Source organism: Canis lupus, chromosome 34 (assembly GCF_003254725.2).
Source record: "Canis lupus dingo isolate Sandy chromosome 34, ASM325472v2, whole genome shotgun sequence".
In the NCBI taxonomy this organism is placed as follows: Eukaryota; Metazoa; Chordata; class Mammalia; order Carnivora; family Canidae; genus Canis; species Canis lupus.
Window position 1 is genome coordinate 19179570 of NC_064276.1, and position 23964 is coordinate 19203533.

The following is a 23964-nucleotide window of genomic DNA, read 5'->3' on the forward strand; positions in this document are numbered from 1 at the left end:
GTCCTCTCAAACACCTGGAAATAATGACTGTCCCCATTTTCAGATGAGCACACTGAGGCCTGGAGAAGTTGAAGTCACAGACTTAAATTGGCATCGCCCTGGATTAGATAGAATTCAAGTCTGTCCAGCCTGGACAACTGTTACCAGGGTACCTTAGGAACCCAAGTTTCGGGAGAATCTCTGAAAAATGGGAGTGGATCCATAAGAGGATCACCAGAACGGGTGGCCTTAGATGTGAGGCCACAGAAGAGGCAGGTAGAGGAACGTGTGAGCATGAACCCAAAGAAGGGTGTCAGAGGGTAAAGGGCGGCTGCCTGGGTGCACGGGAAGGGCTCAGGTTGCTCTAGGAAGGGAGGGAAGGGAGATGAGTGACGTGGGAAGATCTTAGCTTGCCCCAAGATGCAAAGAGGCTGCTCTGTGAGATCCTGAATTCCTGCCCTGGAGTGTGCAACCGAAACCCTGACCCTGGGGGAGGAACTCCGAGGCTCGGGGTGCAATTCCGTAACCGAACCAGGGCTCTCTCCCTCTCTGAAGCAGCCGCTGGGAGCGCTCGCGGCGGGGTTTTTGGGGCGGGGAGGTGGGCGTGAGACCCAGGCGGTCCTCCGGCTCCGCCGCCTCCGCCGCTGTCCGTGTCCGAGTCCGGGCCGCACGAGCCCCCCGGCCGGACCGACACCTGGGAGGCCCCAGCCGGCAGGCTCCGTGGCGGACCCGACACCGGGCGACCCAAAGGGCAGCCTCCCCGGCCCGCCCTCCCTACCTGGCGCCGGCCGGCGCGCGGTTACCTGCGAAGGCAGGGCCCCTCCGCCGCACCCTGCGCGCGCCGCCGCGCCCCGCTCGCCCCGCCCCTCGCCCCTCGCCGGCGCCGCACCCACTGCGCAGGCGCCAGGCCCCGCACCACCGAGAACCGGAGGCCCACGGTGCTAGAGCGGCCGGCCGCTTCTCCCGCGGGCTTGGGAAATTCCCGGCCGAGGTGCTGGGATCTGGAGCCCGACCCGGCTGCAATCTGGTCGGCGCCTTCCACCTCAGGAAAGTAGGCAGTTTTCTATTGCTCTATGCAGCTACGGTCAGCCCACAGCTGCTGGTAAGGTCAGCACGCTTTGATCCGTAGTGTAATGACAATGACGGTTGACAGTGTTTACCACGGGCCGGCCCTGGGTAAAGCACATTTACGTGTATCATCGCAGTCTCTCCAAGTGAAGTGCATTTGCTGTACCGACAAGTAACCTAAGGCATAGAGAGGTGAAAGGAACACAGCCCTCAGGTCACAGCAGCCGGCGTAGAAAGCCAGGTAGCCTAAAGCCAGAGCCCCCAGGGTTATTAGCTCCTTAACAAAAGAACCTGCAGGTAAATTGTTAGCTTTCCCGCCACGTTACCGCTTTCAGGAGCTTCTTGGGATGCCCCCCCCCCCCCCCGCAGAAAACACCACGCGTTCCTCGAAGCCTCCATTTAATGATTTTTGGCCATTTCCTGATTTCTTACTTCGTTTATCGCCTCCACAGGTGTGGGAGTTACAAAAATAAATAAGACCGTAAAATGCAATTTAGTTTCTCTTCTAGGTGCCCTCTCTCGTCTAGTAGGCATCTTCCTGAAAGCAGTACCCTTGTCTTCCGCTTACCCCTCTGTAAGAGCCGAGAGTAGATAGGGCTTTGGATTAAACAGATCCTGGGGAGAATTCAAGCTGCGCCACTAAATAGTTCAGTGACCTTGAACAGATTCTGTTACCTCTCTATGCCTTTGTTTTTCGCAAGAGCAATTATCACAGAGCACAGCTGGGTGTCTGGCACAGTGCTAGGCACCAGGATCACAGCAGTGAACAAAATAGGTAAGATCCTTGCTTTCGTAAGTGTATATTTTAATAGGGAGAATAGATAATACATATTAAGAGGGAAAGGGACAATTTCATATTAATAAGTGCTATAAATTTGGGGGGAGGAGGGAGGACCAATGCTGAATTTGATCTGAGGACTCAAGAATAAAAAGCCAGCATAGTTAGATCACGGTCGAAACAACTTTTATTCTGTGGTAGGCTCCGTTCTAAGATGCTGTTCTATTCAGGTATGACCAGACAGTCTAGACCCCTGCTCTCTTGAAACTGTACAGTCCTGTGAGTGTGGGGTGTAAGAATAAGGGACTCAGCAGGAGCTATTTTCGACTGGCTAGTCAGGGAGGTCTTCTCTGAAGTAGTGACATTTCAACTGATCTGAGTGTAAAAAGCAGTCACCCAAGTTAGAAACTAAGGGAAGAGTGCTTCAGGCAAAGAGAATAGCAAGAATAGAGGCCTTAGGGAGGAATGAATTTTGTGTATTCATAAAAAGAAAAAACCAGGTTTGCTGGAACATTCCAAGGAGTATATACTAGGTGAGGGCACAGATCCTATCAGGCTTTAACTATTTTTTCCCCCAGCTTTATGAAAGCACACAGAGTTTTATAAGCTATCATAAAGAGCTGGGGTTTTATTTTAAGTGCAATGACAAGCTATTCGAGGCTTTTGAGTAGGAGAATGACATGGTCTGACACGTTTGCAAAAAATCATGCGGTTGGGGGTCAGGAGTGAACAAGAGTGTAATATATTAAGAGTGGAGGCAGGGAGACCACGTAGGAAGGCTTGCCAGGGGAGAGATGACGTGACCTGGCCTAGAGAGGTAGTGGAGATGTACAGCCGTGGACAGATTGAGGCTATAGTTTAAAAGGAAAGATGTGGATAGAGGATATAGGGGCGGAATCAAGGAAGATACCTAGAATTTTGTCATGAACAAGTAGGTGGGGGGAATCAAAGAGTTCTACACTGCGTGCCTGCTGTGCTAGACAGTTTACAGCTTTTCTCCCATTAAATTTCACAACACTGCCAGTAAAATGTTTTGCCCTCGGGTTTGTAAATGAAGCTTAGGCTTGACGGGGGCAAGGGAAGGAGGATGTTCTCACCGCTAAGAAGTGATGGAAGCTGAATCCGAATCTAAGTCTGTCTGCCCCCACGGCCTCTTCTCCGTGCAAACCGAGGCAATTTTCTTCGGGGCTTGTTCCAAGAGGATAAAGTAAGATCTCTTAAGCCGTGCGTCCGCCCCACCGTTGGCGCAGAGTAGTTGTCCCCGCCCATTTCTCCGGTGACCCTTTGCTCCCGCACCCAGCGTAAAGCTCCGGATGAATGAAATTCCCAGACTCGTCACCAGGTAAGTCCTCCCTCCCGTAATTGGTCAGTGCTGGAGGAGGAGCCTCGTGATTGGTGGAGAGCCCGAGGTGGGCGGGGAGGGGCGGGACTCCTGGACCCCACCGCCTTTTTACGCAGTTTTCCGCGACTCGTGGCTACCGGGGCCGAGCGGAAGCCCGCGGCGGCGCGTCTCTCTGACGTTTCCTCCTCTAATTGGCCCGGAGCTGCGGCTGCAATTCGGAGGCCTAACTGGCCGGCCGCGCCGCCTCGGAGGTGAAGTGTACCGCGCTGATTGGCTGCGCGGCGCCGGCCGCGTGTGATGTCCCGAGCAGCGATTGGCTCTCGCCGGCTGCGGGGCTTCTCTCCCGGGGACTCGGGACTCCCGGGAAGTGGACTGGCCGAGGAGGGGGCGAGCTCGCCGTCGCTCGGGACCGAGGGGTGACCCCGGGGAGAGGCGGCCTCTGGGCACCGGGCGGGGGGTGGGGGGCCGGTGAGCCGACGCGGCGGCGGGGCGGAGCGCGTGGGCGAGGGGCCGGCACGGAGGCGGGCGCCGAGAGACCATGGCCCCGCAGAACCTGGGCACCCTCTGCCTGTTGCTGCTGTACCTCCTCGGGGCCGCGATCGCCGGGTGAGGACCGGGCGCCCGCGGGCACGGGGCCGGTGGGTCGGTGCGTCTGGGCTGCGGGAGGAGGGGGTGTGCGGGGCGGCGGAGAGGGGCGCAGGGCCGGAGGCCCTTCCAGCGGGATGTGGATGCGGTGCGGGACGGCCCGTGGGGGGGGGGGGCGCGGGGTGCTGCTGAGCCGAAGAGGAGGACCGGGTACGTGGACAGCCCGCAACAAGCCCCTGGGCGGGGGGGGGGAGGCGGCGGTGCTGCGAGGCTGAGCGAGCAAGGGAGAACAGGTAGGGGAGCCATGCCGGGGCCGAAGGAAATGGGATGGAGGCAGCGAGGCGGGCCCTGGAGAGTGCTTGTCCTTCCTGGCTCCTGGCGATAACGGAGCCTTAGCTGCCCTCCTGCTTCACGGCCTCTCCATGGCACGTTCCTGAGAAGCCTCCTAATCTCAGGAACAGGAAGGGCATTTCACCGACAGACAGCGAGCTGGCATTCAAGACCCCGCATCCCCACCCCACCTGCCAGTTTCGTGACTCTGAGTTCTCATCTGTATCATGAGATACAGATGCCCCCCCCCCCCGTACGAAGGGAGTAGGAAGGACCACCTGAACCCTCAGGGATGCGTGCAGCCTTTTAGATCTACGATCCTAAAGCTCGGTGACCGCAGGATATGACGTGCCGGGCTCACATTTGAGTATATGGGGGAAACAGTGAAGTCTTAGCTTCTAACAATTCCTAAGTTTCCCTCACTGTAGGGGATGCTACTTAGCAAAGCTTTAAACTTCAAAGCGCTTGTTATTTCTTAAAAGTGTTCTTTTCCCCCGTGCTTATATGCTTAAACTTTGTTGTCATTTTTTTTTCTGGTGAAACATTTTAAATTGCTAAATAATAATAATAATGATTTCTTCTAGGTAATGCTTTATTGTTTTTTTTTAGTATGTTTTTGTTAGTACTTCACTTAAAGCAACACATACATACCCTAAGATATGGGTCAGTCTGAGTATTGTTAATTCTGTAGCTTTAAACGCCAGCCTTTTTATAGAGAAGTCTTTGGGGAACTGTAACATTGATGCTGAACTATGCCAGCTCTCTTTTCCCTGATTATTCTGGACTGTTACTGACCCATTTTTATATTAAGCATATTCTAAGTAAGCCTCATTCTTTAAACAGCTCTTTTGTTATTAATTTTGGTGAACCTTTTGATTTATTTAGTCCCTTGTCTCTAGATCTTAGGGGTGTTTGCAGATTTGGGGGGGGGGATGGGGAGGATAAAACGTCTAATTAATTCTCATTGGGGATGATAATTTTACAGACTTAGACCTGAAATGATTATATGACTTTCCAAAGTGCAACAAAGAACTTATGAAATCATTTTTTCCATGTTCTGTCATATATCACTTGGCACCTCAATGCATTTTATCCCCATTGCATTTTAAAGTCACCATCACTACTGTAGTAGTGTGTCCATTGTGGACAACTTTCCCATTCCCTGTGTTGAGAAATGCATTTTCAGAATAATTTTTTTTTCAGAATAATTTTTGATGGCTAAAATGACTCTGGCAAAAGGAGTAGGTTTTTGTGAGCATGCTTATTTATTCATTTCATTCAGTAAATATTTATTGGTGTCTTCTATGGGCTACAGTCCCTACCCTTGAAGTTTATTATGGTCTGTTTTATGCATTGGCCCTTCTTGCAAATACTCCTTTTATAATTACTTTAGCAGAGTCCCTTGCAAGGAGGTCAGTGAATCTGTACCTTATCTCCCTGCTCATGCTGTATGCATATTTGTAGCTGCTGAGACTTACAGGCTTCTGCATATGGGCTTCAGCAGCTGTCTATAATTACGACTTGACCAAGACAAACCAGTATAGCCACTAAAAATGACTGCAAGATTGATATTTTCTCTCACTTTTAGCAAAAAACACCACAACTCCTACATCCAGGTAGAGGTTATTCTTTCTCAGAGTTCTTAACTGGATTTTGGCTTAACTTCTATGTTAACCTCTGAAGTTAATTTCAGTTGCTTCATGTTTAACATTCTAAACAAAGCTACGGTTAGAACTTTTACATGATGTGATCTTTTTGAATAAAGAAAATCATCCTTTGGTTATTATTTGACCTTTGGACATAGCCAGAAGTCATTTGAAGTCACTAATAGAGGGAAGGAAAAAAGAGAGAGTTAATTCGATTGTACAGTTACTGGTTGAAAATAACATGTGACCATAAATAAGGAAATAGTTCTCTTGTCTGAAAGGGTCTAAGAGAAGTATGCCACAGATGTTTTGAATAATTGTAGCAAAGTTCAAAAAGTTCATGGCCTCTCATTGTGATTACTTCAATATGTAAGATTCCTTACAAATTCTGACGGGCTCTTTTTAGTCATTCTTTTTTGTGTGTCACATGTATGCCTTCATTTTCCTACCTCTTTGCTCATATACAAACCTAAAAGCAAAGGAAAAAAATTTCACTTTTAAAAACATACTGTAGAACTCTTTAATGAAGTACCCTCTCCCCCTCCCTATTCCCTAGGCGAGATTTCTATAAGATCTTGGGGGTGCCTCGCAGCGCCTCTATAAAAGACATTAAAAAGGCCTACAGGAAACTAGCCCTGCAGCTTCATCCTGACCGGAACCCGGATGACCCACGAGCTCAGGAGAAATTCCAGGACCTAGGTGCTGCTTATGAGGTGAGTCAGGAAAAAGGATGAAGTACGAACAAAATCTACAGATAGAGCAAAGGCCGTGTAACACAGAGTAACACTCCTTTCTTTCAGGTCACTTTTTAAAAAAAAATAGGCTACAGATAAAAATAAGAGTAGTACTTGCTGCTACATTGCATATTAACATTAGCATATGCCATTTCCTAATTTTTTCGTATTTTTGTTTTTTTAAGGAGAGTAAGGTTGAAAAAGATGAAAAAAAGAAAGATTGAAAGATTAATGAGTAGGTTGATCATCAGTCAGTTTGGGAGCTAGAGCCGGAAATAGAAACAAAATCTAAATGAGGATTGCAAATCCACATGCCTGCAATGGGACACAGAACATGCAGGGCAGTTATGAGATAAAACATGACAGTGGATCTTCTACCTCCATGTTGGGAATCAACAGGGATTGATGAGGACTGTGACAAACTGAAGTCTTCTTGCCCTTTCTCAAGGGGACAGCTGTTACTCAACCCCAGCTAGTCTTTGACATGTAGAAATGGAAACACAGTATTGCCAGATCGTGTAATTTTTCAAGAGAAGTGGAAATGCAGATTTTTATGTAATTCTTTTGATTGGAAAATGTTGGTAACTAATTCAATTTAAAATTTTCTTTTTTGTGCAGATCAAACAAAACACAGCAACAGTTTACAATTTGCAGCCTCTAATCAGGAGATGAAGACGCTTTCATTAATATCATCTCATTTAATCTGCACTAGGATACCATGAAATATAGTAGAGCTGGACATATTCTCAATTTCTTTCTTTTTCATTTTTACTAACACAGAGGAATATTTATTGAATGCTTAATAAATTACTATTTTGAAAACTGTTACACACAGACTCCTTCAACACTATGGGAAAAAATTTTACAAATAAGTTCTGATAATCTTGCATTTGTTAGGAGTTAGCTTTTTTCATGTGTTGCAATTCACTTTTCCTCTAGAAATAGAATAAGAGATCGGGGTGGGGGAGGGGTTCCAGCCCTAGTGAGATGTAATTGACAAAATTATAGAATGTTTAAAGTGTACATCATGATGTGATATATATAGACATTGTGAAAGGACACTGCCCATGTAATTAACACATCTAGCACTTTTCTTGTCTCTTTATGATGTGAACATTTAAGTTCTGCTTTCTTAGCACATTTCAGGTATACATTACAGTGTTACCACTGTAGTGATAACATTCCATTTTCTGAAAGGGCACAGGTAAAATAATTTAACTCTGAAAGTTTTGGAGCTAAAACTTCTGAATTCAAGTTAAATCCCTGGTTAGTGAGAAGGCTGGAAACAAATCTGAAAAATATTTTTAGTGGGAAAAAGCTGAAAGGAAGGGGTCCCAAAGCCTAAAGAATCCACCAAACTAAAACAATGATTTATAGAGAGCGATCTAGAGCTAATGGAGTCCCCCTTCTATTGATGCCTTCAAAGATCCCATAGGATGGAAATTTCTAACCTGGAGCCCACAAATAAATTTGAGAGTGTTGGTGGACTCTTAAATTATATGTAACATTTTGGTTCTTATTGATAATATGGAAACCATATTTTGCACTATTTTTCCCATAAATATTCCCATTGTTTGCTAGGAACTGAAAATATTTTTTAGGGAAGCTGTTGCTTAGAATTTGCCATCTTCTTTAAAGAGTCTACCATGTTGGGGCGCCTTGGTGGCTTAGTTGGTTGAGTATCTAACTATGGATTTCGGCTCAGGTCATAACCTCAGGGTCATTGGATGGAGCCCTGTATTGGGCTTCAGGCTGAGTGTGGAGCCTGCTTGAGATTCTCTCCCTCTGCCCCTCACCCACCACTTACAAATTCACTCACTCTCTCTGTCTCTAAAGAAATAAGTGTCTCCCATGCTGTTTAGCTATGACCTAAGCAGGCTATACATAAATCATTCATGAGATTGCAGTTTATTTAACTCGAAGAACCTTTCTAGTCACTGGTTCAAATTTTCTTTTTTCTTTGTATTACTCACTTCATTGCCTTGGTCCTTAGATAAATTAGTGTTCACGAATCAAAATCCCAGTTGAGTCTTTTGTGAATACAAATCTGTCTTTTCTACTGAGCTGGGATTACTGCTGGCATTTTAATTAGTTGAGACTTTGGGTTGATTGACCAATCAACTAAGAACCTTTATTTTCTTTTGAAAATAAAATAGTTTCTAAGACCATGGAATAAAATTGCATTCCTTGGACAGAAGAAAACTGAAAAGGAAGTGAATTATAATAGATAACTTTAAGGGTAGTTTTGAGAGGGTTATGAGAGAAGCCTCTGCTGCCCATAAAGAGGCTGACTTTAAAATAGTCTTGGTTTAGGGGTTTTGAAGTGGTGTTTCTTATAGACCCAAATGTGGGGTTCATTTCTTTGCAAGACAAGAGCCCAAGAGACTTGAAAGTAAAAATATTGGAAATCCAGATCACATAATAATGAGTTTGAGGCTTTTGTTTTTAAAGTTAACTCTGCCCATTTCTACTTCCCTCAAGTAGCTAATTTTTTTTTTTTTTTTTTTTTAGGATATTTACCCAAACACTCCTTTCACATGAACAATTATGCCTTTAGTCAAGTAACCCATTTGTCTTTGCTTTTAAGAATGTTCTCTTTCATACACTCACTTTCTTGTAACATTTAAGATAAATTTAGAAAAATAAAATTTTTTCGGGGCTCTTTACACATTATTCAGCCCCGAGCCAAAAGCGTATCCTGTTTATATATGCCAGGCAAGTCTTCCCTTTCTTTTGCTGAGCAACAAGCCCCATCGTACTTATAACCTCTCTTTTCCTGAGCCAGTGCAAGTATGGGTTTGAAATAACTTGCCTTCAATCTGCTGTCTAAATAGAGTTTTAAAATAACAAATTAGGAATAAAGTTATTTAGTTGTCAAAATTGTATGTGTGTATATACTTCAGATTTCTCTAAATAGATGGGAAGCCTTTACTTTTTTTTGGCATGTTGAAAGACTTTAAAGAGTATGGAAGCTTATTTTGTTTCTATATTCTTCAGTATTTTATATGGAATGGGCCCAATTTTTTCAAGCTGTGAAATTGACCTTGAGCAGTCTTCATAGAGCAGTGAATTTTTTTTCCCCACTCTCTGCAATTCAGACTCAAAATTACAAACTTAAACATATATATAGTAGATAGCATTCTTCTACAGGTGAATTTCTACATACCCCCAAAATAGAGAAGGGAATATGAAAGTATAGTATAGACCTTTCTGAAGGGCCTATCATTTGATTCCCTTGACCTGTCAGTCTCCTAATGTGTATAGGGGATAGGGGTCCATATGGTAGGGACAAGTAGGCCTAAGCAGAAGATTTTACTGCATCATTAATTACAATCTGTCCTATCATATCATAATCTATGGTTCAGAGAGATACTGTGTCATAGAGGTGAACAGCACAAGCACAAGAATTAAACTGCATGGGAAATAAACCTGATGAATTCATCTCACCTCTTCCCTGTTGTTGCCCTCCCCTTCATAGCCACATTGCTAATCTCAGATATGATTTTTATCTGACTAGGTGAATTTTGATAAATTTAAATTAAAGACATGAATTGAGCAACTGGAAGTTCCAAAATGAACAGTGCATTGAAGAATTTAGTCTGCTAAAGCAAATATATACAGCCTTAATACCACACAGAATGAAAACTACATTTCACAAAAGTCTTATCAGAGTTTTAAAAACCCTTAAATGTGAATGTATCTTAATTGCATTATTACTAACTCGTGATCTTTTCTTCCACTGGCTTTTGTCCCCAGGTTCTGTCAGATAGTGAGAAACGAAAACAGTATGATACTTACGGTGAAGAGGGATTAAAAGATGGTCATCAGAGCTCCCATGGAGACATTTTTTCACAGTGAGTAATTTGCCCATCTGTAAAGTGTTAGTGTCTGAGAATAGGTCATCGGATGCTTATTAGAGATTTATCCTTGCTCCCTTGTTGAGAAGCTTTTGATGAAGAGTACAGCTCAACTGATTCTTGACCAAAAGGTTAATCATCCTCTTCCCTGCAGGAATACACTCTTCTATTTTCATAAAGCTCCAAAATAGACAGGTAGCACTGAAAATGCTTCCATCCAGCCAATTGTATCAATCAAATTGACCCTGACAATGTTGGGGGCCCTATGTGTTGGAAACTACTATATATTGTCTCTTCACTGTCTTAAAATCTGCAAACTGTTAATGCATAAAATTATTCTTATAAGCAGAGAGAGAGAGAAATTCCTATTCCCATACCCAGAACTGCCTCTTTTTCATTATATCAACAAGAGTGTGGCAAATATGGTAATCAGCATTGGTAGAAGGAATTAGGGTAGAGGCTCTTTTGCTCCAGTTGTGCATGGCTTTCTGGGAGTGCTAAATGACTGGAATAATAATACACACCTTTCCCTCACACCCTTTGAACCCCTCTTTGTTGAGCATTTGAATATCTGTATGCACTGATGATGCCATAAGATCTTAATCTGGGGTTCCAAATCAAGTTATAAACAAAAAATGTGAGTATGCTTTTGTATGGGTAGAGGGTTTATTGCTTTCTTCAGATTCTTAAAGGGTTTTGTGAATCCTTTCCCAAAGGAAGTAAGAATCACTGTTGCATACAGTAGTTTCCCTCATTTAGTATTTGGGGGAGACAGTAGATTTTTTCAGGACTTGTAAAGATTTGTGAATAATATGATTAGGAAATCCTTCTTTTCCCTAGGATCAATTTGGTTGTTTTAGCCTACAAAGGAAGTGTCCTCTTCCCCTTGGCTATGAGAAGCAATATGTAGGGATACCAGACAGAAAGAAAGCTCCATCTGTACTCTACCCCCACCTCCTGAAAATCCTCCCTCTCTGTTTTTAAGATTCAGGAAATCCATTCACCAAGATTGGTTGGTGGGTGAGAAGGAGTTACTTAGTTGTCATCATTATGCTAACATCTGAGGTTTCTTTTTTTTTTTTTTTTAAGATGTTATTATTTATTTATTCATGAGAGACAGAGAGAGAGAGAGAAAGAGAGAGAGGCAGAGACACAGGCAGAGGGAGAAGCAGGCTCCATGCGGGGAGCCTGACATGGGACTGGATCCTGGGTCTTCAGGATCACACCCTGGGCTGAAGGCAGCGCTAAACCGCTGAGCCACCCGGGCTGCCCACATCTGAGGTTTCTTAACATCGAAAATTAACGTCAAGATTAGAACACTTGAACATTTGAAGGGCATTGTTTGTATTAATTCAAAGTGATGCTTTTATAACTTACAAAAATAGATTTTGATTTTGTAGAGAACAGAACTTCCTTTATCTTAAGGTCCAAAATTCTACTAAGGCTGATGCTTTTTTAGCTTACTTAATTATATAACCAAGAGTTTTTTTACAGAACATAGCTTCTTTAACTAAAGCTAGTTTCTGAATATACAAAGTGAATAATACAAATGTTCAAAATTATCATGAAAGTCAGCATTACATGAGTTTATATGTGCCCTTTCTCAGTAAGGCCATTATATCCTGATATTCCTTGATATTAAAACAGATTATTATTTCATTGATTAAGCCCAACTTTGAATTCATTGGCACACTGTATATGTGCACTGTAATATGTATCCGGATAATATTTATTAAAAATTTTTTGTGGCAGAGGGCAATATAATTAATATTGTATAAATTTAAATTGCATATTATGTATGACTCCAATGTATTAAAAATGTCAGTTTTTATCCAGTATATTGGTAGGACATAATATTGTATCTATGTGAAGAAAACTAAATAATTGAAGACGTGAACTCTGCTTTCTTTTCTTGATGATTTTACACTTATTCACAGCTTCTTTGGAGATTTTGGTTTCATGTTTGGAGGAACCCCTCGTCAGCAAGACAGAAATATTCCAAGAGGCAGTGATATTATTGTAGATCTAGAAGTCACTTTGGAAGAAGTATATGCAGGAAATTTTGTGGAAGTAAGTTCAAACAATACAGCTATTCATAATAACTTCCAGAACTTGTTCCTTTGACTAAAAACAAGAAATTTCTGAGTGCCTTCTCTGTCTTTTGGGAGTCGGGAGAGTGATCAGATGTGTCAGTTTGAGTTAATCCTAGTCCTTGGTTTATAATACAGAGTTAACTGTTTCATGAACTCACCACCCAGTCCAGGAACTACAATAAAACTACCACTTACATCTACCCACATGCTACTTCTCTGTTCCATTCCTGTCTCACTTCAGAGCTAGCTACTGTCCTAAGTTTTGTCTTTACTGTTCCCTTGCCACTGTTCTTTGTTTGTTCTATTACATGTGTACAAATACCTGAATAATATATTGTTGTATTTTTATTGTTTTTGGCTTTGTAAAAATACTATCATACCATACATTATCTTCTGGGACTGGTTTTTTTCACTCACTATTATGTTACCAAGATCGGTAGGTGTTGCTGTAGCTAAAATTCTGCTAAATAGAATTTTACTCTGAGCACATTGTATCAGTAGGCATGTAGGTTATTTCCAGGTTTGTTTGTTTGTTTTTCACTTCCTAATAGTGCTTTTTGAACATTCTTGTACATATAACTAGGTACATGTGAGCAAGAGTTTCTCTTGGGTGCATATACAAAAGAGTGGAATTCATGGGTAATGGAAACCAATGTTCATTTGTACAAGATAATTCTATATTGTTTTCTCAATTGATTAGTACTAGCACTTCTACTAGAGATCTTATAGATTGGCTACCTCTCTAAAACTGAAATGTGAAACTTCTCAACTTTTGCCTACCAAGTGGGCAGAAATATCATTTCATTGTGGCCTTGATTTGCATTTTCTCAGTTCATAATTAGGATAAACACCTTCATATGTTTAGTGGCCGTATTTATTTCCTCTCTTGTGAAATGTCCATATTTTGCGCATATTTTTTTGTCCTTATCGATTTCTAAGAATAGTTTATTTTTATTAACTTTTATTGGCAATAAGTGATACAAATGTAGCCAGTTTATAACTTGTGTTTTCATTATATTGAAGATTTATTTAAAATGAACAGAAGTCATTAATTTTAGCATGGCCAAATATATCAGTCTTTTCTTTTATGCTTAGTTTTTGTGTCTTTTTTTTTTTTTTTTTTAAAGATTCATTTATTTATTCATGAGAGACACAGAGAGAGAATGTGGCAGAGACCTAGGCAGAGGGAGAAGCAGGCTCCCCACAGGGAGCCTGATATGGGACTGAATCCTGGATCCCAGGATCACGCTTGAGTTGAAGGCAGAAGCTTAACTGCTGAGCCACCCAGGCGCCCCTGTGTCTTGTTTAAGAAATTTGTTTCTGCCCTAAAATCAGAAAACAAGTCACCTATATTTTCTACTAAAACTTTGGGATCTTTTCATTTGAGGTTATTTCTCTTTTTTTAGTTCTGGAAAATTTATATCCCATTATTTTTGCAAATATATAGTCCTCTTCATTGACATTTCTCCATCTATCTGCTCATAACTTTCTTTTAAATATTAAAAACACAATACAAAACCATTCTAGTTGTTTAGCCTTCCCTGCTTCCTTCTAGGAGAGTGCCTTATTTTGGACTTCTGGCTCACAACAGTTTTCAATTATGTCCATCCCAATAGTCTCCCATTGGCTGTGTTTTTATTTCAACTCATATCTTTGTATATAATATCTCTACTGGATCTTTACATTATTTCTTATATTATTGCTAATGTCCTCCCTTATCTCCTTAAATGTAACTATGCTTATTGGTCTTTCTCCTCTAATACATTTGCTTAAAATATATATATTTTATCTATTTGTTGCCTTTTCTGGAAAGTGGGGGACATATATGTAGTTGGACTCCGCAGGTGTCTAGATGTTTCTTTGGACTTTGAGCTCATATTTCCCCCATGGATATCAGCAATTCTCTTTCCAGAGGAGAGCGTTTGGGGGCAAGCCCTTGCATAGTGGTTTTATTTGTGTTCTTGGAGGTTTTTTTGGTCTTGTTTGGTGTATGCAGTCTGTTGTTTTGGAGGAGAGAGGCCAGATAGTGCTTGTCCCAAGGCGATTCATGAGAGAGATGAGAGCAGAACTTCAACTGCTTTTCTCTAGCATCTCTTCAGTGGCCCCCACTAGCTGCAGCCGCCCCATGTTGTAGCCTCCACATTATACACATGCTGGTTCAAAACAGCCTTCTGGCTCTGGAGTTTTCCCACAAATTGTGTGTTATAATTATTGCTTCTTGGAATCCATGTTTTCTTTTAGTTTTTCCAGGATTTTGGAGGAGAAAGCCAGTAGCCCATGCATAGCTACCAACTAGACAAGAAGCATTTTCTTTAGTTGTGTTTTTGCTCTGAATAGTTGAACGAAGAAGACTGGACAGTTACAGAAGATGCACTGGCTTCTAATACTGTGGTTTGGTCTGAAGGATGGGGAAAGGGCACTGAAAGTATTCGTTCTATCTCTCTTTCAAAAGCAAGATAGGTTGTTGAGGTGGGAGAAAAGAGGTGAGCCTAATTAATTCCCACATTCCCTCCAGACCTTGGTCATGTTCTTGAACCTTCTGTTTCTTAATTACTTCCCCTGCAAAATGGAGACCGTAACAGATCTACTTCATGAGGTTGTTATGAGTATCAGACAAGTTCGTATTTGTAAAAGTGATCAGAGCCTTGCTTGGTGCTCAGAGTAAGTCCTATCGAGGGTCTCTTCTACTCTTACTGTCGTCATTTATTCCATTGACCTGGTCTTCCATATATTGGTAGGCTTTAAGGGGTTTCTCTGGCAAGCATTTGCATCATCCTATTGCATGAACTCATGCGTTGTGATCAGGTGTTTGACTAATGAAGCAGGCAAAAACCAGGAACACATTTCTTCATGCAGATTGGTTCACACAAACCTTGAGGGATCAGCATGTTTGGTTGCAAGCAATTACAAAGAGGTGATCATTGTATCCCTTACGTGTTAGGTGTCTGAATTGAGATAGCAGTGGGAAACAGTCCTGGATCAAGTTGCCCGAAACAAGGAAGTGTTTTCATTAGATTTATCATAGCTAATTGTATGGTGACAGCTAAGACCAGCTTTCAAATGCCATAGTGGTTCTTCAGGGGTTGTGCTTTGTACAGCTCAGATTTCTTAAAAAATAGCAATTCTGTGAACTGCTTTAACTCAGGCATGGTTAGTTGTGCCTTAGAGATGCCGATATCATATGTATTATTTTACAGTTCTCTTCTTACTCCGCTCTCTTCTCCAGCTCCAGAATTTGAGCCATTGAAGTATCTGCTTTATTCTTATAGAGGCTGATTTGTGACTCCACAAAGGCTTCTGTCAGCTTTAGGTTTTCTGGGGGGTAGCTTGCCAGAGGAGGGAAGTTCCAGCTCCGGCATGTGGGCAGCCCTGATCAATTGAGGAGACTAAAGGCTCTTTTACTGAGAGAGAAGCTGATGTTGTTTATGTACTTCTCAGGTAGTTAGAAACAAACCTGTGGCAAGACAGGCTCCAGGCAAACGAAAATGCAACTGCCGGCAGGAGATGCGGACTACCCAGCTGGGCCCAGGGCGCTTCCAGATGACCCAGGAGGTGGTCTGTGACGAGTGCCCTAATGTCAAGTAAGTGGAGCACCTTCTTTGTTCTACCAAGAGACACTTTCATCATCTCACTTGTCTGATAAATGCTAATGGTCCATACCGAGATTTACTTCCCCAATCTCCCAACACCTTTCTCTCACTCTCTCTCATGCTCCACCTCTAGAGGACAGAGCGAAGACATGTACCTTTTTATTTTTCCAGAAGTATTTCTTCTAAATATCTCCTTCTGTGTTTCTGAACTAATAAGCAGTGCCCATTAATTCTGAATATATTTCTCAAATGTCAGTGTTTCATTTTTCCCACTTGGAATATTAGAGCAGTTATATATGTCCAGCTAACATTTCAGATTAGAGAGGTACTATTTGCTGATTATATTATAAACACTACTATTTAATTGAGCCGTATGTTTTTTATGTATATAAACTAGATCAGTTATTTGTGGGATCAGGAGAAGTATCAGGTAGGATACTTTGCTTCTGATTCCTGTCCTTCCAGGTGCAAATTTACGTAGGTGTTGAGTAGTTTTCTCTGTTATTGATCACTCAGCTCAAAGTACTCAGTCTACTACAGGCTTCTTTAGAAGCCACAGTTACAAGATTATAGAATATATAGTAACTTTGCCCTGGCTGTTGGCATGTACGAGATGTAAATGGATCTCCGATGGCTTTGCCAACCAGAGGTATGGAATAGTCTTTCAAGAAACAACTCTGAAAAAAAAAAAAAAAAAGAAACAACTCTGATAGAACAGAAAAAATTAATTATCTGTATCTGGGATTTGGTCTGTATTTTCATTTTTTTCTTTCTAAATTCTCTTTGTCTCAGACTAGTGAATGAAGAACGAACACTAGAGGTAGAAATAGAACCTGGAGTGAGAGATGGAATGGAGTACCCCTTTATTGGAGAAGGTGAAATACTGATATTGATGTTTTATTGTCATAATTTTCTGTTCTCCAGGTGCGTGAGAATTCCAGCCACCCCCACCTCACACCATATCCTAATGGCCATTAGTAAACATATATATCATTTCCAATACTCTTCGGTCAGTTTTAGGGCACAGAAAGCCTTATATGACCTTCATGGATTTTCACATTAAGCCATAGCATTACAGTTTACCTTTTGAACATCACAGTCAAAAGTTACTATCCAGTAACTTACTGGATATCTAGTAGCCTAAGTTATATCAAAATTTAGAGTGTTCAGACCCTAATGGATTAATCTGAACTCAGTAATGAAAGAAGATATGTAGCTCTGGTTGGCATTAATGAGATGCTCTCAGACCTCACTTTTGAGGTTTCTGAAAAAAAAAAAAAAAAAAAGAAAATTTAAGACTTAGGTTCAAGAAATCAATCTTTCTTTGGTTAGGAAACAGCTCAAGTTATTTATCGCTGTGTCTGAGACACAGATGATCTTCACTAATAATTTGAAACTTGGTATAACCAGTTAGAGACATTGCTCTCACAGGTAGACTTGATAGGCCACACCTAAGGTAGTAGCTTTTAAAAATTCTCCTAAACTACAGGTAGATTTGCAGTGTTCGTCTTGTGTGACTTACGATATACCATCATCTCTTCTGACTAGGTGAGCCTCATGTGGATGGAGAGCCAGGAGACCTGCGGTTCCGAATCAAAGTTGTCAAGTAAGTGATCTGATTTCGGAGGCCTTCTCTTTAGGCCCCGCTTTTCAGATGAGTTGGATTAGAAAGAGATAGATAGCCACCAGGACACTGCTAGGCTTTTCCCTGTGTTTCATGCCCTTCACTACCTAATTGGTCATTTGTAACTACAGCAATACTGAAAATTTGGGGTTGGGGCCCAGGATTGAACTGTTATATATTTACTTGGGACCTACAAATCCAAAAGATGTTGGAAGGAAAGAATTGATAAGACAAGTAAGGAGTTGTAAAAGAGAGACAAACAGGAATGGGACTCAAGGAGAGACCTGAGATTTTGACTGAGCAAGCATGGCACCACAAAGGAATGGAAGGCTTTACATAGAAAGAACCTTCTGTTACATAATATGCAGCTTCTTTTTAGCATGAAATGCTGATTATACAAGAATTTTGCCCAGGACTTAAGCTTTCCTGTTTATTATTTCTCTCTTGTTACCACTTTGGAAAGCAGTGATACTTCTGCTTCTAAGGATTCATTGGAACAATTTTCCTATGTAAATATGGAGAAACATTCCCCCACTGCCTAGGACTTTCCCCTCCTACCACTCTTAATCTCAGAGATCTTTTCCCCAAGTTTCCTTACCTACTTTATCTCTCTCATATCTTCCCAGAAAACCTGGAACATGTGATGTTCCCTGAGTAAACCTGGTACCTTCTCAAGTCCTGGTCTTTGCCAGAATTCCCTCTTACTCCAACCTCACCCTCCCCCATTCCCACCTTATCTGCATCTACAGCTGACCTGGCCTCGAGCCTAGCCTTAGAGACCTTCCCAAATCTGTTCCAATGCCCATCGCCCAGCCCCCACTGCCAGAAGTTGTCTTTCTCTTTTCTATAATATGATTACTTGTAGTTTTAGTTTTACTTATGTGCGTTGCCTTCTGCTGATTTATAAACTCCTTAAGCATAGAATTTAATAAACCTAACACAACTTTTTGGTTTCAATTAACGCTACACACAAAGGAGTGTCTAATAAATGCTCATTGTTTAAAAGAGTGGTATTCATCCTTTACCAAGATTTTTCTTAAAATTTTTGGAACACTTTCCAAAGAAAGATGGGAGTTTTTTATTTTTGCCTTGTTCTATTTTTAGGCACCCAATATTTGAAAGGAGAGGAGATGATTTGTATACAAACGTGACAATCTCACTAGTCGAGTCTCTGGTGGGCTTTGATATGGATATTACTCACTTGGATGGCCACAAGGTAAACAGACCAATTTTCCTGCTTCCCATCCTTTTAAAACCTGTCTTTTTAAAACCTGTCTTTTTAAACCTTTGTGTGGGTGGTTTTAAGATTACGTGTTTTTTCTTTTCCTTTGGAAACCTATTTCTTTGGCTCACAATGTCCTAATGGTGTTTCCCTTGTCCCTTTTTCACCCTTGCTGCTGTACTGAGCTGTGATACGAGCTCTGGACACCAGTGCATGCTAGCAGCAGTGTGTGGTGTTTCAGGAGTACCAGTCCTAGTCCGGTCCATTGCCCTTTGCTTTCTAGGTACATATTTCCCGGGATAAGATCACAAGACCAGGAGCCAAGCTATGGAAGAAAGGAGAAGGGCTCCCCAACTTTGACAACAACAACATCAAGGGCTCTTTGATAATCACTTTTGATGTGGATTTTCCAAAAGAACAGTTAACAGAGGAAGCAAGAGAAGGTGAGAGGTCTAATGAGAAAGAGTGTGTGTGTGTGAGTGTGTGTGTGTGTGGGTGTGTGTGTCGTGTCTGCAGTTTGTGAGTATGAAAACAGTGGTTAGAGATGACAGGCAACAAAAACAAACTCTGGTGACCTTGGGCATCAAACACAGGACCAGGAAATGAACTTGCCTTTCTATAAAAGAGATATTGAAAATCTCATCACCATGTTACAAAAGGCTGGGTGAAGAGGCTTTGGCAACAAGGGTATGTGGCTGTGAGCGTGAAGTGGGATCACATAAAAACAAATCAGCTGGACCAAACGTTAAAGGGAAGGATATACATTAGAAGGGCTAGAGGACAATGGGTGGCATCAGCAATGGCTACTTGAGGCAAGGGCCCAGTTGGTGCATCCTGAATAGTAGGAGGAAGGAGAATGGTGAAAGAGGTCAGAACTAAAAAGAGGACAAAGAAGAAGGAACGGAAGACAACTGAAGAGCTTGGTTGCCATTTTCTCATTTCTCATTGATAGGGTTTTGTGGGATGTGTGCCTCAGAGACAGAAGGAGATAAGGGGCCGTGCCATCTTGGACATACGTGTGCCCATGGGGGGGGGGATCCACACTCAATGAACTTGAACATGGTTATTTATCTGTTTAACTCGGATCTGTGGTTGTCATAGGGCCTTTTGTGAGCCTCCCCATGAAATCTCTTTAAACTCTAAGCGAAATCCCTTTTTTTTGTTGATGGAATCACTTATTCTTTCTTCAGGTATCAAACAGCTTCTGAACCAAGGATCAGTGCAGAAGGTATACAATGGACTGCAAGGATATTAAGAGTGAATAAAATTGGACTTTGTTTAAAATAAGTGAATCAGCGATATTTATTATCTACAAGGGTTTTTTTGTGTTTTTGTTCTTACTTTCAATATGCAAGTTTGGCTTAATTTGTTTCTCCTAATGATCGTCATGAGATGAATAAGAGGGCTTAAGAATTTGTCCATTTGTGTTGAGAAAAGAATGACCAGCAAAAGGTTTAATAATACCTCTCCCTTTGGGGATTTAAAGTCTGGTGCTGCTGCCTGAGTTTCAAGAATTAAAGCTGCAAGAGGACTCCAGGAGCAAAAGAAACACAATATAAGGGGTCGGAGTTAATTGTTAGCCATTTCATTCAAAATACCAACTGGAGAAGTCTGTTTTTAAATACATTTTGTTGTCATTTTTTTCTTGACTCCTGTTTCTTGTTGGTTTAGCTACATTGTTGTCCTTCCATCTCCATCGGGTAACTTTCTCTTGATCCTCCTAGTGCCCCCCTGGCTTCCTATGGGCTAGTTGGGTTGTCCTCCCATCAGGCAAGATGGACACTCAAACCTGCAAAAGGGCTGAGGTGTGACACGTGCTCTGGACACCAGTGCATGCTAGCAGCAGTGTGTTATATTTCAGGAGTACCAGTCCTAGTCCAGTCCATTGCCCTTTGCTTCTAGGTACATATTTCCTGGGATAAGATCACAAGACCAGGAGCCAAGCTATGGAGGAAAGGAGAAGGGCTCCCCAACTTTGGTAATGAACCAGGCCCGTCACCCCCCCACACACACCCAATTAAACACAAATAGTATCTTCTAGAAAGTAGCTTGAAGGAACTGAGTAGATTAGAGATTGGATTACATGAGTCCAGGTTACACAAAGATCTAACTGTCCCTGAGAAAGTATATCTCCTCTCATTTAATTTGGGAATAATCTGATACGGATACTTTACTGTTTATAAAGCACTTCTCATATATACAATCCCAGTTGACCTCCTGATTAAAAAGCCTTTGGTTTGTGTTAGGAACTAGGATTACCACTGGCCCTAGAAAATGTGAATGTGAAGTAGACCTGCAGATTACTTTTGCCTCCCTGAGGGGCCCCTGATTCAGATGGCGCATGACTTAAGTATGTTTTGTTTGACTTTTGAACCTCCTTCACTCTTCTCCCAGCCCATCACACTACTTTTCACATACTCTTGGGCTTCTTGCCTCAGCTAGTGAGCAGTTCAGTAGTGTGGAATAACTTCTGTTGCAGTATGTGTAGAACTACCTTCCTGCCATCTGTAATTCCAGCAGCATTCCTACCTTTGTTCAAGCAGCCAGTACTACTCTTTGCCTTTTTGTTGCATTTTGCCCCTGGTATACAAAAATGAGTGGAAAAAGGAGAAAAAAATGAAAATTTCATCAATTTAGAGCAGTTAAGAACAAGACAAAAAGCAGTGGCACACTTTTAACAGCAATCAGACTTGAGTACAACTGAACTGTGTTCTCTTGTGAAGGAAAAGAACAAAATTAAAAGGCTTATTTGAAATGCTGGAAATCTTAGAATTCAAATGAAATCATGTAAATTCATATCTTAGTGGACTTTTTGTACATTTGATGTTCATTATGTACTGAGTTACCTAGTCGAACATCTTTTAGAACTAATCATCATTTCCCTTATATTTCTTAGCCCAAGAGAACTCTTGATCGTTACCTGGACTTGCTCATTCCCCTCTTTCTTAGATTTTTGCAAGAGTCCATCTCATACTGAGAGCTAGAGCTACTAGTCTTGGCTAGAAAGACCCTATGGAGATAATGTTCTTGCTACAAGTAAGAATGTTAATGGGGCTTTGTTACCCCTGTTAATCCATGATCCAGATGGCCATGATTTGAGAAGTTAAGAATATTCTTTTCTCATTTGACTGAGCTTCAGTTCACTTTAACTGCTTTATCTGAAGCACACCATAATGTAGAAAGATTTGTATCATAGTTCTATAGATTTTTTCTCACCCTAAACTATTAGGGCAGAATAGTGGTGGTAGACATGATGGGGAGATCTTAAAACCAGGTTCCAAAGCCCAAGCTTTTTTGCACTATGGTGTAACTAATGCCAGAAGTTAGCACCACCCACAGTTGAAGTGCTGGTCCCTGAGACAGCTAGTCCCTACCAAGTAAGCTAAAGAGAGCATCTGTCCAGGAACCTTGCAGAGAGGGTTCTTTAGCTTGGGAGGGTATAGCAGTCATATAGATGTTCTCTTTAAGCCAGAAGGTTCTATCTATCACAGTTACCAAGTGAGGAACAGTGAAAACGTGCCTTCTTACTGAGTAAAAAATATTTATGGAGTGCTTCTATGGACCAGGTTCTGTTCAAGTACTTCATACGGATGAACTCAGTTATATGGAAGAGAGGCTGTTAATCTCTGTGTACAGATAAGCAAATTCAGTTCCATCTCCCAGCTCCCAAGTGGTAGGGCCAGCATTTGAACCCAAGCAGTCTGCTCCAGCACGCAGAGGATTTGATCAAAGGGGATGCAAACCCAAACTCAAAATACCACACTGGGTTTTTTATTTCTTCGGTGGCCTTTGAAGCACAAACCTTAGGGTAAGTCTGAAGTTTCAAGCCAAGACTGTATCACTGTGGCTCACTTTCAAGAGGAACTGGCTGAGCTGAGAAGTAGCTACAGGCTATTCCCCATGGGCATGTCCCTGGAATTTCGGTGGCAGCATATGAATCCAGATGGATCATGGCATTTCAGATTCTCTGGCCAAACTTGGGGCAATGCCTAGAGTCCACAGATATCTTTTATTTAACGCTTGCTGTAGAAACTGAGAGTCTCCTCAGTGATCTAGATGCAGGTCCAGGAAGAAGACAGCCTGCCTGATGTGCCCCAGTTGCAGTCTGTGAACCTGTGGTGTTCTCAGGTGTTTGCTCAGCTTGAGCAAAGCATGATCGTGCATGCTTAGCCCCAAGTCTGCAGTTCTGAGTCCAAGTGTGGACTGTGTGCAGTGAGACTGGATTCAAATCCTGGCTCTGCCAATTATCAACTCTGTGACCCCAGATAAATATCGTAACCTCTCTGAGCTTCAGTCTCCTCCCCTACCTGATTCTGACAAACAACATGATGTATTTGAAACTTACCACAGTACCTGGTGTGTAGCAAGCATTCATTATTTTTTTTAGAGAGCGAGAGAGAGAATCTTAAGCAGGCTCCATGCTCAGAGCAGAGCCCTGCTCGGGGTCAACCTCATGTCCCTGAGATCGTGACCTGAGCTGAAATCAAGAGTCAGACATTTAACCGACTCAGCCACCCAAGCGTGCCCCACAAACACTCTTTAAATATGAGTTATTGCTATGGAGTGAATGTGCCCCCGCTCCAAAACGTCATAGACCTGATCCCTAGTATGATGGTGTTCAGTGGTGATTCAGAGGGCTCTTGGGAGGTAATTAGGTCATGAAGGTGGAACTCTCCTGAATGCGATGAGTGCCCTTCTAAGAAGACACCTGAGAGAGATGTTCCCTCCACGACGTGAGGACACGAGAAGATGGCCATCCGTGAGCCAGGAAACGAGCCCTCACTGGACCTGCCAACGCCTTGACCTTGGTCTTCCCAGCCTCTAGAACTGTGAGAAATAAATGTTTGTTGTTTAAAGCGTCAGTCATGGTGATTTGTTATAACAGCCTGGACTAAGAGTTATTATTGCTATTACATAATAAATATGACTGAACTGTTTTTGAAGTGATTTGCATTTCTGGTAAAACATCATATTTTTTGAAACACTGACAGGTTGTCTTTCCCCAATGTCAAACAGGGGAAAACATTCATTGACCTGCCACAGGTGTGGATTTCTGACCTGTGACAACCCTCCCCCACCCCCCATCCGCCACACTCACTAGAAACCAAACAGGAGT

At 42.2% G+C, this 23964-nt stretch overlaps 1 protein-coding gene across 3 annotated transcripts; it reads left to right on the forward strand.

The window, feature by feature from the left end:
* The first annotated feature begins 1037 nt into the window (after positions 1 to 1037).
* On the forward strand, positions 1038 to 20489 carry DNAJB11 (DnaJ heat shock protein family (Hsp40) member B11). Of its 3 annotated transcripts, none has more exons than XM_025451548.3 (10): positions 1038 to 1081; positions 6285 to 6441; positions 10219 to 10316; positions 12257 to 12389; positions 15851 to 15993; positions 16795 to 16877; positions 17551 to 17608; positions 18731 to 18842; positions 19132 to 19291; positions 20039 to 20489. In XM_025451548.3, exons 1-10 carry the CDS (start codon positions 1053 to 1055, stop codon positions 20101 to 20103), a joined length of 1038 nt encoding a protein of 345 aa, XP_025307333.1. In that variant the 5' UTR covers positions 1038 to 1052; the 3' UTR covers positions 20104 to 20489. The 3 variants fall into 3 exon arrangements, with proteins under 3 accessions (XP_025307333.1, XP_025307332.1, XP_025307331.1); XM_025451547.3 differs by lacking the exon at positions 1038 to 1081 and adding an exon at positions 3124 to 3167; XM_025451546.3 differs by lacking the exon at positions 1038 to 1081 and adding an exon at positions 3488 to 3773.
* The last annotated feature ends 3475 nt before the right edge of the window (positions 20490 to 23964 follow it).

Coding starts and splice junctions, on each gene's coding strand:
- DNAJB11 (XM_025451546.3), top strand. CDS start 3,706: ATGGCCCCGCAGAACCTGGGCACCCTCTGCCTGTTGCTGCTGTACCTC. Junction 15,994..16,794: donor GACGAGTGCCCTAATGTCAA/GTAAGTGGAGCA, acceptor TCTTTGTCTCAG/ACTAGTGAATGAAGAACGAA. Junction 16,878..17,550: donor GTACCCCTTTATTGGAGAAG/GTGAAATACTGA, acceptor TCTTCTGACTAG/GTGAGCCTCATGTGGATGGA.